This window comes from Pogoniulus pusillus, chromosome 7, assembly GCF_015220805.1.
Source record: "Pogoniulus pusillus isolate bPogPus1 chromosome 7, bPogPus1.pri, whole genome shotgun sequence".
NCBI classification, from domain to species: Eukaryota; Metazoa; Chordata; class Aves; order Piciformes; family Lybiidae; genus Pogoniulus; species Pogoniulus pusillus.
Window position 1 is genome coordinate 35,983 of NC_087270.1, and position 14,287 is coordinate 50,269.

Sequence of the window (14,287 nt, forward strand, 5' to 3'; positions counted from 1 at the left end):
GAACTACAGACCCATCAGCCTGACCTCAGTGCCAGGGAAACTGATGGAGCAGGTTATCATGGGGGCGATAACTGCGCACCTGAGGGATGGCAAAGGGCTCAGGTCCAGCCAGCATGGGTTTAGGAAGGGCAGATCCTGCCTCTCCAACCTGATCTCCTTCTATGAGTGGGTGACCCGCTTGGTGGATGTGGGGAGGCCTGTGGATGTGGTCTATCTGGACTTCAGCAAGGCCTCTGAAACTGTTCCCCCACAGCAAACTGCTGGCTAAGCTGTCAGCCCACGGCTTCGATGGCAACACTCTGTGCTGGGTGAGGAACTGGCTGGAGGGACAAGCCCAGAGAGTGGTGGTGAATGGTGCCACATCCAGCTGGCGGCCAGTCACTAGTGGTGTCCCTCAGGGATCTGTGCCGGGCCCCATCCTCTTCAACATCTTCATAGATGATCTGGATGAGGGCATGGAGTCAGTCATCAGCAAGTTTGCAGATGACACCAAGCTGGGGGCAGATGTGACTGGGTTGGAGGGCAGAAGGGCTCTGCAGTGGGACCTTGACCACCTGGACAGATGGGCAGAGTCCAAGGGGATGGGGTTCAATAGCTCCAAGTGCAGGGTGCTGCACTTTGGACACAACAACCCCATGCAGAGATACAGGCTGGGGTCAGAGTGGCTGGAGAGCAGCCAGAGAGGGATGTGGGGGTGCTGATTGATACCCACCTGAACACGAGCCAGCAGTGTGCCCAGGTGGCCAAGAGAGCCAGTGGCATCCTGGCCTGCATCAGGAATGGTGTGTTCAGCAGGAGCAGGGAGGTCATTCTGCCCCTATACTCTGCACTGGTTAGAACACACCTTGAGTACTGTGCTCAGTTCTGGGCCTCCCGGTTTAGAAGGGATGTTGAGATGCTTGAGTGTGTCCAGAGAAGGGCAACGAGGCTGGGGAGAGGCCTTGAGCACAGCCCTACGAGGAGATGCTGAGGGAGCTGGGATTGTTTAGCCTGGAGAAGAGGAGGCTCAGAGGTGACCTTATTGCTGTCTACAACTACCTGAGGGGTGGTTGTGGCCAGGAGGAGGTTGCTCTCTTCTCTCAGGTCGCCAGCACCAGAATGAGAGGACACAGCCTCAGGCTGCGCCAGGGGAGATTTAGGCTTGAGGTGAGGAGAAAGTTCTTCACTGAGAGAGTCATTGGACACTGGAATGGGCTGCCCAGGGAGGTGGTGGAGTCACTGTCCCTGGAGCTGTTCAAGGCAGGATTGGATGTGGCACTTGGGGCCACGGCCTGGCCTTGAGCTCTGTGGTAAAGGGTTGGACTTGATGATCTATGAGGTCTCTTCCAACCTTGGTGATACTGTGATACAACTATTTCTCTTCCAAAGGACAGCCCTGACCAGAAGGTGGCACATCCAAATGAAGAAGTGAACTGCTTTGGCCACCACAGAAATGAGACCCAGGCAGCTTTGATCTCTTGCTACCCAGCTGGAAACAAAGCAGAGTAAAATTGGATGGTAATGTTCATTTAAAGAATGGAAGAAGCTTTTAAACAGAACTGGGGATAGATGGAGGCATACCTGCGTTAGGAGGGTTGGGCTAATTCTCCAGAGGTCTCTTCTAACCCTTACCATTCTATGAGTATGAGAGTGGCAGCCATTGGCCATTTTTCAAACCTTAATAGTAGGAGAAATGGTGACTGAATAGCTTCTGCAGCTGCAAGGTTCTAGGGCTGTTTTGGAGGGCAGTGCCTGCAGTAACAAATGTTAACACTATGAGAGTGAATGTGGTTAGGAACAAGGAGCTGATATATTTTTGAATGAGTAAAGGCAGCACTTAGTCTTCCACCCTAATGCTTCCTCTTGAAAATACTCTACAACCAAACTCACTGGCTTGAGTTTAATATACTATTGCTTCCCTCAGCATCTTTATTTGATTATTACAAATACAGGATCACATTGTTTAGGTCATGTCCCTTCATTAATAGTGAAATGGAATGTTTTCCTCTGGTGAAATCAGTAAAGTTAGCACTGGGATTTTCCATATTCCTGCCGAGTTCTGTCCTTAAAATTCAGCAGGTAAATGCTGAGAGGAAGCAGAACTCCACATCTAGGTCTGCAGGCTGGTTGTTCTGTTGGTGTTTTCAACATCAATACTTGTTTCCCTAATCTACATCAAGGCTTTCTCTAACTGCTAAACCACCACTGTTGGGAATCACGTTCGGTGGAGCGCCATGGGAAGATGACTCTTTGTTCACCAATATGGTTAGATGGTCAAATCCACTTTATTTCCGTGATACAGTGACTTATATGCATTCTAACAAGAGGCGTGCTCAGCTTAAGATTGGTTACAGGTGATAATTGAAAGGTTACATGTAATGTGCACATAGGTTAACTTATCACAACATTCCAAGGGTCAACCCTCCAGACCACCCACTCCAGCCCCCTTGGTTATCTAGTCTCTGCCCACTGCAGCTGTGTGTGGGGTGCTCAGTTGTTTACATCTCGATTTCCTAGCCTCGCTGGGAACCAAGGACGTTCTCAGCGCCAGTTACCCATGTTTATGACTTTATGTCCTCGACTGGCGAGAAATTCTTCCACAATTCCCTCTTTTTCTTTTTGAGCAACCCACACCTGGCTAACTACCTTAGTTAAGCTCTTCTTAACGCAAGCAAAGACAATACAAGCGCATAGCAAAACTATTATGAAAATAACAAATAGCTGTAAGCCTTCTCCTAATAAGCTGCTTAACCACTTCGGGATTGTCCCAAACAGGTTCTGCAACCAGTCATCAAAAGTCGATGTTTCCTTCTTGATCTTATCAATATGGCCTTTCAACCAGGTTATAATCTTGTGAATGGACTCACCATGATCTGATAAATTCAAACAACACATCCCTTCGAAGTCCTGGCAGCCGTGTCCTTGGGCTAGCAAAAGAAAATCAACGGTTGCTCGATTTTGCAATAGGGCATGACGAAGGCTATTTTGATCAACCAATAGTTGTCCTAAAACCTTTGTGGTGACATTGGCTTGTTTTGCTGACCAACATGCGAGTCTCTCTAGCTGTACTAATGCTTTTCCAGCTGCTCCTCCTGGTAGAAACACAGCTAAGGCAACACGAGCAGCTGTAGATAACAATTGAACGTTGTCATTGCAATTAGGACTCAATTTTAAAGATCGCTTAGACCGGTGTCTGGCTAGGTCCCTGAGCTGACTAAGATGAGGGGCAAACATTGTCAGTTTACCCAGATAACATGGACCTCCATAAACGTTCTTTGGTATACCTTGCCAGGCTCTATCACCACAAATAAGGAACACACCAGTGGGAAGTGCCTTAGCGGTTCTGTTGTTCCACAACAGATGACCTCGGCCCCTTCTTGATGCTTTAACACCATAACGCCAATTGTTTGCTCCAAAAGCACCTAAGGGTCTAACATGGGCCTTGTCACTGTCGTTTGAACCGCAGTGTCCGCCCTCATTGCTAAGGAAGTTATCATAGGCTGTTTAACACAGGGGTGAATGGTGCAGCTACAAATCAACAGTGCTACAATCAAAAGGAATAAACCTGTTAGAGCTTTCATCAGTAGCATTAGTCTGGTAAGCTAACAACCCAAGCTTAGCTAACAATCCCAAAAGCTATTTCTGCAAGCGACAGTAAGTCATTCGTTCAGAAACCCAAAAGTCCAGACGAACATCACAGTCACAGGAGAGTGCAGGTGTGCCACGTCTGCGCTGGCTCTGTGTGGCAGTCGACGCTGCAGACTCGCAGATCACTCAGCTGTCGAGTATTCTTCTCAGACTCCCATAGTTCTGGATTCACTTGATGTTCTCATTACACTCCTTAGCTATGAGCTGTGTCTGACTATTGTGCTTAAGAACTACTAACCTCTAAATACAATACAAAGATATGCCCTAGATGTTACTATCAGGCTATTCTACTTAGGCCTTTTCCCACAGTTCTTCATCTGCTTTTAGAATTTAGGGCAGTGTTTTTTTATCTCTTGCAGGGCCCTTGCAAGAGAGAAAAAGGTCACATTGCCATCTTATGCCAATTTGAGTGGGCCTTGGCCTTTACAAAGCTGTTAAACTGAACCTATTCCATTAAACCACAATCACTGAAAACTCATAAAATACCCAAATTCGTTAGCCATGGTCCAAACCTTAAAGATCCATACAAATACAATTATCATGTCCGTGCTTCTTTCAAGTCCTTTCACAGTTCTGCCATCTGAGCAAGACTTCTGCTCACTTTAGGAAAAAACAAGTTGGTCATAATCAGGTTGGTCTTCATCAAGGCCTGTGAAGATAAATGGTCAAACACAAGCAGATACAAGAACAAATGCAGACACATCCATTGCCTAGGCTAGCAGATCCACTGGCCTAGTCTGTATGCTGTGATTGGAAAAATCCCGAAAAGGAAAAGATTTCTTCTGCTATCCTACTGTCCTCTAACCCATATTCCCCTTTTCAATAATGCCTAAATGTACCCAAGAAAAACATCCCATAACATCCTTATGTCCTAAGTTCCCAAAACTACAACCCTTAGTCTTAACTTATCTTACTCTAAGAATCTATCAGCTATAGGAACTTCAAGAAAAGCCAAGAAAATCCAAGAAGATAACAATACCATGGTATTCTCAGAAAAGGGAAAAGTCAGAATTGTCACAAGGCTCACTTCATTGCAATTAGCAGCTGTTCCAGTAAACTTCTATGCTAGTCCTGTCTTTATCTGTTATTGGGGGAAGGAGCTGACTGGCATTAGCCTACAAGCTCTATCATTCCCTGCTTCTAGTCCAGAATCTGGTTAGTGACTTGCAATGTGGATCTCAGTGTCTACACCCTCGCTGTGAGAGGCAATGCATCTGAGTTCTAGTCTGTCCTGCTTGGTGCTTTCCGTGTCTGTATAAGTTTCCACCCATGGTCAGTGGCATTGGCATCTCTGCTATGTCCTAGCAATCTTCCTCTTTTTCTTTTTGCCACTGAGCAGGGGGTGCAAAAGTCATTGCTGCCTAATCAGTAGAAAGAAATAACCAGCAAGGTGATGGTGAATACCCCAGTCAGGAACTATTAGCTATCATTTCGAATGCAAACTGTTATCATCAGGTGACTAAAAAATACACCTGTGCGTGTCCATGCCTGTAACAGGGGCAAAAATGGTCCTAAGTCATCCTTGTCATTCTTGCTATCATTTCCATAAACCTTCTGACATCTGTCTTCAGTAGCATAGTATCACAGTACCATCAGGGTTGGAAGAGACCTCATAGGTCATCAAGTCCAACCCTTCACCACGGGGCTCAAGGTCAGACCATGGCACCAAGCGCCACGTCCAACCTTGCCTTGAACAGCTCCAGGGCACCAGGGACGGCGACTTTACCACCTCCCCGGGGAGCCCATTCCAGTATCCAATCAGTCCCTCAGTGAAGAGCTCTCTTCTCACATCTGGTGTTGTCAAAACAGCTTCGAGGCTTCGCTGCCCCCTAGCAGGGAAGAAAAAAAAAATCCGTAAGAGGAGATAACTCCGGCAGAAAAAAAATCAGTAAAAGAAACAACGGGCGGGGGGGAACGGGGCCCCGTGGGCCCCCCACAGGTGGCTAGAGGGGGGGGGGAGGAGGGGGAGGAGGCCAGCAGCCGCAGCGCCGCTTTTGTCCTTGGCCCTCCATCTCGCCCAACCCCCAGCTGTTTCAGGTCAGCCACCACTTGCTGTTTCCGTCCGTCTCCCATCCCACTATCGATCCCTGGTACACAACATGAAATCTACTCTGAAAACTCCCAAACCGCCGTCCTCCCTCTCAGGCTCTTCCAGAAAAAAAAAGGCAGAGGCTAAGCTGTGAGCTATCGAACAGCTAATCTCCCTGTAGCTATACAAACGCAAATTGACTAAACTCTGAAACGACTCAAGGAAACCCACAAATCCTTCCCACCCCACCGACCCATCAGCATCTCCCTCAGTCCCCCAGCTGTTGAAGACTCGCGGGAGACCCCTCGGCTTTGGGATACGGTCCGTCGGAGATGGGCGGGCGTGCGGCGGTGAAGGGGGCAGATCTAAAGACTGTTCCGCCGAGCTGCGGGAAAGGGAGGGTCCCGAGCCGTCCAGTGCGGTCGCGTCTGCCGTCGGTCCATTCTCTCCTTACCGTCCGTTCCTCTGTACCTTCAGTAACGTCTTTTACCGGCTGAAAACTAAAAGTCCGTGTCCCGTATCGCATGCAGTCATCCGCGGGGACGCACGGGCTACAGCGGCAGATTCGACACAGTACACACAGCGGCAGGCAGCCGCCCTCCGTGTGGCAGGTCTGAAAACTTTTCCAAGCTGAGAAGCGATTGTAACTGGCTGCCGGCGGGTCGCTATGGGCAGCCGCCATTATGGGTGTGTCAGTGAATCGCTACGGGCAGCCGCCATTATGGGTGTGTCAGTGAGTCGCTATGGGCAGCCGCCATCATGGGTGTGTCAGCCGCAACTCAGCCCAAGCGCATCTCTCCCAGCGCTCCAGTTAGACCGATCAAAAAGTCCTTAGCTTTCTACGTGCAGCCCACAGAGCTGAAGCAAGACGAGATGTCTCTCGGAGACTAAGACTCGTCAGCGGGGACAGAAAACAAAGTCATTCACATAGTGATAAACAATTGCACACGCCCAGTTCTTCTCGGGGGCTTGCAAATGCTTTGCAACGAACAATCAGCAGAGAGTTGGTGTGGTCTGCATGCCTCGCGGCAAAGTTGTGTACTCAGAGCGGCTCGCAGGCTCTGCTTCAGTCACAGATGGTACTATAAAGGCAAATCGCCGGCAACCTTGTTGCGAACCGCGTATTGCTGCTGCGGTCAATGTGGCTACAATCGGGTTACCGGGCGCGGCTCCAGGAGGGAAGGAGGGCGGAGGCGGGGCGGGCGGCGGGCGACACGGGTGCCCGCCGGGATCGTACGGCATGCTCATGTTCAACTCCGCCACAGAACTGACAACCTTCCCAGACACGCCTTTAACAGAAGCAGCTCTGCCGAGACCGAAAAACCGAACCACGGAGCCTTCTTTCGGGACGCTCGGGGCAGGAGTGGAGGAGAAACCTGGCGCCGCGCACGCGTCAGAGGTTTTCGGAACGGCCGGCAGGGCAAGGAGTAACAGAACCACCGCCACCGTGTTTCTTTCGTTTTCCATCTTTAGTAACGCGCGGAGCACCTCCCGCTGGGCGGGACTTAGCTGTCGGGTCGACTCAGAGTCTGTTCCGTTGCTAAGAACCGCGTCCCACAGTGCGTCTCCGACCTCCCGCTGCACTTTCCATCTTAAAATCACAGGAGGCTCTTTACTCGCATGACCCTGCGCACACGCCCGGGCCAGCAGCTCTCAGAGCTCAATGTCCGGCGAACTTCTCTCACGAGACAAATATGCCAGCAAACGCAGTGCCCCAGCAAATCCACTGTGGGCCTTACCTGCCTTACACACGGGCTGTTCACTCCGGAAATGAACGTCCAGACTACTGCCACCTCGGGGCAGCGCTACCCGGCCCAGCGGCACCGAATGACGCTTACTCTCTACGATACGGAGAACGTCCCACAAGTTGATCGGACCCCTCTGTCTTCGGGCCAACCCTCCGGCCCCCAACGCAGTCTCACCTGCGGCCGGCTTGTGTCCTGACTCCTCTGTTCGAGCGCCAGATGTTGGGAATCACGTTCGGTGGAGCGCCATGGGAAGATGACTCTTTGTTCACCAATATGGTTAGATGGTCAAATCCACTTTATTTCCGTGATACAGTGACTTATATGCATTCTAACAAGAGGCGTGCTCAGCTTAAGATTGGTTACAGGTGATAATTGAAAGGTTACATGTAATGTGCACATAGGTTAACTTATCACAACATTCCAAGGGTCAACCCTCCAGACCACCCACTCCAGCCCCCTTGGTTATCTAGTCTCTGCCCACTGCAGCTGTGTGTGGGGTGCTCAGTTGTTTACATCTCGATTTCCTAGCCTCGCTGGGAACCAAGGACGTTCTCAGCGCCAGTTACCCATGTTTATGACTTTATGTCCTCGACTGGCGAGAAATTCTTCCACACACCACCACCTTGGCAATTAGTTTCCTGCTTCTCTTTATGGCCTGGAATAAAAATGTTTCACTCACTTGTAATGCTTTCACTTATTACTTAATAGCTATGGAAATCAGTATTCCCTCAAAGGACACTCCACTAGAAAAAAACACACAGAATTGGGAAGATCCTCAAAGTATTCTTTGATAACAATAAACCTTTACATCAGGCCCACTTTCCTGTATATACAAAACACACCCCACACACAAGATGGGGTAACTCAATTTATCAGCTCATTCCAACTCATCATCCCTTCTCTCCCCTCACTTTCTGAGAGTCATCACATTAAGAAATCCTGTTTAAACTATGTCTTTCCTGTAAGTATTGTGGAGAGGAACTTGAAAGTTAGTCATTAAACACCTCAGGAAACTAAATTTAAAAGCTTCTTGTTTTAACTGGCACAATCTTAACCGTTGAGTTCCCTTTGAAAGACTATTTTCTAGTGCTGGCAAATGAGGCTCTCTCAGTTTCAAATCCCTTACAGTTATTTTACTTAAGCTTTGGGAAAAAAGCTCATGAGGAAAACTGAAGCGGGGAGTGCCCAATTTCCCAGTTATCAACTAGTGTGCTCCTCTTGGTTACTCAGTACACAGGCATTCAGTAAGGTTCTGAAATTAAGCCCTTCTTAAGAAAACAAGAACTAAATTTGCCATCAGTGTATAGCATTCTAAGTGGTGATCATCTCACAAGAGCTTAAAGAGAAGCACCAACAGCAGATGCAGTGCTGAAGAGGAAACTTCAAGCTGCATGAGGGAAAGCAGGTATCAAGCAAGAGACCTGCAGCACCAGGCTCAAGAGATCCTGCTCCTAGGTGATTACTGATGGAGTCTAATGAGGAATAGATTGAAGGACTGGAGGATGAGCGAAGGAAATCCCTCTCTGCCCAGGCAATCAAAACAGACACAAAAAGGGTGATGTAAGATGAATTATTAGTGTAATAAGGCAGCTAGATGTTGGACTGAAGCCTCCTAAATTTTACACTATGTACTTTAGGAGTCACAGGTACACTGAAGGAAAAAGCCACTGTATAGCACCAGATGCTGGCATGTAAGTGCAACAGAAGTCATGGAAAAGAGAACAGGGTTTACATGCAAACACATCTTAAACACTGCAAGTCAGCAGTGTAAGCATAAAAATAAATGGTACCACACTGGAAACCACAACAGCATTCAGAAGGCTGTTGGGAAACAAACTAGAGACAAGGGCTGCAAATAGTTTCACCACAAATGTAGAGCAACATTCCATCACAACGGGATGAAGCAGGTGCTCTAAGTTAATTCAGGCACTGCCTAGGTGTACTGGGTCTGGCTGGAAGGTCATTAACCCAGGTAATTATTGCTGTAAAAAAGGGAAAAACATAATTATCCTCACAGGGAATAAAAGTAGTACAGAGGAATCAGAATGAAACAAGAGTCTGACATTGAAATCAGTCTGCTCTAGGGAAGAGTCTTAGAGAACACAGGATTGTTACTTGTGTGGAATGTGACTGAGTTTTCCAATCTATGGAGTAAACTGCAGATTTAGATCATTGATGAAGATCTGTAAGTCAACCTTTCCCTCCCTCCCAAGATTTCTAAATGTGGATAAGAAAGCAGAGAAGCCAAAAGAGCAATAAAGGAAACCAAAATCAGTACAGTCAAATAATGAGGGAATAGGTTGGAGCTTGTGGTGTATAAACTGATGGCAAAATCCTGGTGTATCCTGCAGCACACCTGCGAGACAGGACTGGATGAAAACACGATAGAAGTAAGGTATGAGTGTGTTTAATTAGATGGCATACCAAAAGCAGAGGAAAAAATGCTTAGAAATGCAAATTCTGCACAAAAACACATTCTGAAAATGATCTGGGAATTAGCAACTGTATGATGAGTTACAGTAGAGTCCAGTTACTCCAGATTTATAGTAGCATAGACACATTCAGCTTTATTTATCAAAGTAGAGCTCACACAGTTACCAGGTTTGAACCATCTGTGTTCAGAAGTAGTTGATATGTTCAGAAGTAGTTGATGTATTTCTTGTCATCTGCCCAAGTGATTTTATAACCTGTGTACACTTTCTTCGGTACCTCCAGAATCACAGAGAGATCTGCTTTTCCACAGCCCTGCAGGAAAGCACAAGTGCTCATTAGACATGTACAGAAAGTCAGGCTCACAAGTAAGCCAGACAAGTTTTCCAGTGTTTCAAGTGCACTGTGGTTCAAATTGCCAAGAACCACCATACTACAGGGGGGAAAAACAGAACAGAGACAGAAGAATTTGAAGGAATATTGGAGATGCACATACTGTAGAGAGCCCAATTACCCTAATTTTCTTGTCTTGGCTATTATGATCAATTTTCCTTCCTCCGAGGCTCTTGCACTCATACCCCAGCTTTTCCATTTCAAGATTTAGTTTCTCAAATACGTGACCTGCAGAAGAAAAGTGATTAGAGCCATTAGAATACACACTGGGCACCAAGCGCGCTTCAAGCTGTTGTCCATTCATTTTCCCCCTCCTTTCACCTGCAAGGTAGGGAGGTTTGTCTTGACAGACATAGCAAAGCTGTAATTAAGCTCTTCTGTTTCTTCACCAAGAATCATAGAACGGTTTGGGTCGGAAGGGACCTTAAAAATCATCTAGTTCCAAATCCCCCCCACCATGGGCACCTACACCTTCCACTAGATGAGGCTGTTAAAAGCCTCACCCACCCTGGCCTTGAACAGCTCCAAGGACAGGGCATTCACAGCTTCTCTAGGTAAGCTGCCCGCCCAATTCGCTCGGTTAACACTCACTCTCCCAGACGAGCTCTATCGAGTTTGGAAAGAACACCTGACAGACACTGGACCACTCCGCACATTCGCATGGGGCACCTATAAAGGGGGCACAAAACTTCTAAGCTTCTAAGCACCAGTCCCCGCAGGCTGGGGGCCCCCCTCCGCCTCAGCTTCCCCGGGGAATCGGCCGCCCCGTCCCACCCTAATGGAGAAGCCAGCAAAGGGGGGCCCACCGACAGCTGCTTCCCCAGCCCCGCTCCCACCGCCCGTCGCGCACTGTGGAACTCGGCTGCCTTGGTGCTGCGGACTATGCGCCGCTCCTCCAGGCACACCAGGAGCTACCTGAAGCTTCCCTCGGGGTCCACATCGACGTCCCGCACCGCAGCCACGGCGCCGCCACCGCCATCCTCCGCGGTGAGCGGGAAGACGCCGCACGGTCCCGGCGTGGGTCTGTCGCTGCCGCTCGGCGGCTCCCCGTGAGGGGAGCGGGGCTGTCATGGAAGGGATCAGAGCCCTTTTGCCTTATTGCAGAATTTTCATTTGTACACAAAATTGTGACTCAGAGGCCTTCCATCGAAAAAGTCAAAACAATATTTCCTATCTGCTTGCACTGACGCAGCTGCTGTACCAGCAGGCGTACAGGCCTTGAGAGAATCTCTCTCTCAGGGAAGCAAAGACATAAACATGGCTATGTTTTGGAAAAAGGGTTCGAATTCTCAGACACGGTGACCACTCGACAAACATCTGCTGGGGGCTGACCCCTGGGTGGTTCCATAAGTTGTTTTTGGTAAGAATTAGCCAATTGTATAGGTTGATTACAACTTTGTACCAATCTGTAAAGTTAACGTGAGTCTGACTGAGTTGGTTGAACACACCTCTTCTGAAATACTATAAAAAATGTACCCACTTGTACCTCTTGCTCCTTACCTCTTGCTCCTTACCTTAACTTAACTGGCCCCTTGCTCTCTACCCTGCACCTTTTTTGCTCGATACCCTGATCGCTGATCACACACGCACACACCCGCGGCATTCGCATCGCAAGCAACCAGCTCAAGACTGCACCGTTCCGGACAAGGGCCCGATCCTTACGAGCCCCGGGAGTCAGCATTCAGCTCGACCGGACCCGTGGAGCCTCGGACAACGTGCCTTAAAATCCATAAAGACTTTGAAACTTCTCTGAACTGCATTTGGGACAGTGAGTAATTGATAAACTTCTATTTGAAACTGAATAACTTCTCAAGACTTCAATGAACTCTCTCATATCATAGACTCTCTTCATTTTAGTCATTCTGTATATTAAATCTCAACTACGAACCAAGAATCTACGCGGGATAATTACAAATAAGTTTGGGGAAGGGGATTTCTAGTCTAGTGTATGATATTAAATTACTTATACCTTTTTACAAAACATCGGCCTCGCATATCATTACTTCAAAACCTCCCCCCCCCCAAACAAACTTTCCCGTCCGAGACAGGGGCGTGGGCTGCCGGAGGCGGTGGTCTCTGCTCAGGGCCTCTGTGTGAAGGCACAAGGGAAAAGCGAAGCGTTACTGCTTCAGTTTGCCCGTGGAGGCCTCGGGGTGCTCGGCTCCACGAGCCCTTTCCCAGAGCAGGCCCCTACCGGTGCCCACTGTCACACATCGACTGCAAAGGCCTCATGCTAGGGTGGGGGCCAGGGACAGCTTCACGCCCTCACAATCTATGTTACTTGTTCCATATATGAAACAGGGGCAGATTTCTGCACTAAATTTTAAAGAAACGCTAAATAAGAGAAATTCATCTCCCATTTGCTGTATTTTACAAGTCCCATGCAAGGAGCAAGGCAAGCTTCACAGATCCATCACAAGGACAAAGGGCTACAAGAAGCAAGACAACGCCAGCAGGAGCAAACACGCCGTGTCTGGAGAAGGAAGACACAGCAGCCTCTGGCAGCTCCGGGGAGGAAAAAGCAACTACTCCTTTGTAGCACTGCAGTAGGAGCATGGTCTTGTATCAAGTGCTTACTCCAAAAGTGGGGAGATTTGCAGCTGAAAGAGTGAAGTTTTCCCAGTTCCAGAGTACCTCTACAGCTGAGGTTCAACACAGCTGCTTCTTTGAAGTGCTCCACTGTGGGACACTTTCAAATGAGCAATTCCATTCATCCATACCAGCAGAAAGCAGTTGCTGACACGAATTTTGCCACCTATATGATACAAACCCAGTGCCTGACTACACAGGCAGGTGTGTGCTATATACATTAAGATGCTTGAAAATGATGAATAAATTAGAGAAACAGCAGATTATCATCTAAACAAAACATTTAGAGGTGCTTTATTGACATCTGCTTTGTGATACACTACTGCATACAGTTGCTTACTAAAAATCTTTGTCAGCAGTCCCACACCTTAACAAACACTTTGATATTTTAGGTACTGTTGTTGATCATCTTCCTGGGCACAGAACAGCACTGTCACTACACAGCAAACAAGCAGAGGCCAAATAAAGTACAAAATTGAACAGGTGAGAAAGGCTTTAAATAGCAAGCAAGCCTACCACCCAAAGTGCTCTGATCTGCCAAGGCAGGCAGGGAAGGTAATAAAATCGGTGTCTGGGTGAGTTGCCCTTTAAGATCACAGCACCCCTTTCATCCAAAAGTAAGTTTCCTGTACCATTACATAGCTACAAATAACAGTCAGAAAGCAAAACTATCACAAAAAATTAATAGAAGTTTTAGGACTTTGTTTTTTAGTGTCATCCATCCTGGAACAGCAGCCTGCTGAAAATGGTCAGTCCCGTAGTTAACTTGAAGGTACTTCAGACACCAGGTAACTATTCAGTGACTACTGTCTGCTCCTTGTTATTTTTACAAAAAAAAAAAAAAAGGTATTAAAAAAAAAAAAAAAAACAGGAAAAACTTCCCAAGTTCCCCAACAGTGTTACACAAGTGAACTGCAGGAAAATGGTGAATGGAAAATAGGTGTTTCAGGCCTGGCCCTAAACTATCTACAGTCACCTGAGGTCTGGGACAGAATCATAGAATCAACCAGGTTGGAAGAGACCTCCAAGATCATCCAGTCCAACTTGGCACCCAGCCCTATCCAATCAACTAGACCATGGCACTAAGTGCCTGTCTTGATTCTAATTTAACTTTCCAGAGACTCAAATAAATTTGATAGAACCAATAACAATTTTTATAGAGTGCCCTTCTCTCTGCCCCCTCCTTTCCCAAAAGAAAGGGATTAGAAGTAGAGAGAGAGGAAATGTAAGCACAGCCAAATAAATGAATCTCACTCCATTTGGAAGTTAAAAAGAGAAGTTTAACAATAACTGAAAAAGGTATCTGAGGTAAGGAAGTTACAAAGGTACAGGGAAGGGAAAGCAAATACAAAAGGTATAAATACAACCCCATTGTGATGGTGATGGCCACGTGGTGAAACAAAAGAGAAACCAGGAACCGGATGGTGATGGTGGCAAGCAGGGAGGCAGGGAGCACAGAGAGAGTGAACCA

The 14,287-nt window shown here is 47.7% G+C and overlaps 1 protein-coding gene across 1 annotated transcript; it reads right to left on the reverse strand.

Annotated features, from left to right (window-relative positions):
• Positions 1-9,795: 9,795 nt before the first annotated feature.
• Positions 9,796-11,836, reverse strand: LOC135177068 (14 kDa phosphohistidine phosphatase-like). The gene is given in 4 exon segments (XM_064146735.1): positions 9,796-10,149; positions 10,331-10,455; positions 11,078-11,291; positions 11,771-11,836. Coding segments are annotated over 4 exon segments (513 nt in total). The 3' UTR covers positions 9,796-10,041.
• Between the last annotated feature and the right edge of the window lie 2,451 nt (positions 11,837-14,287).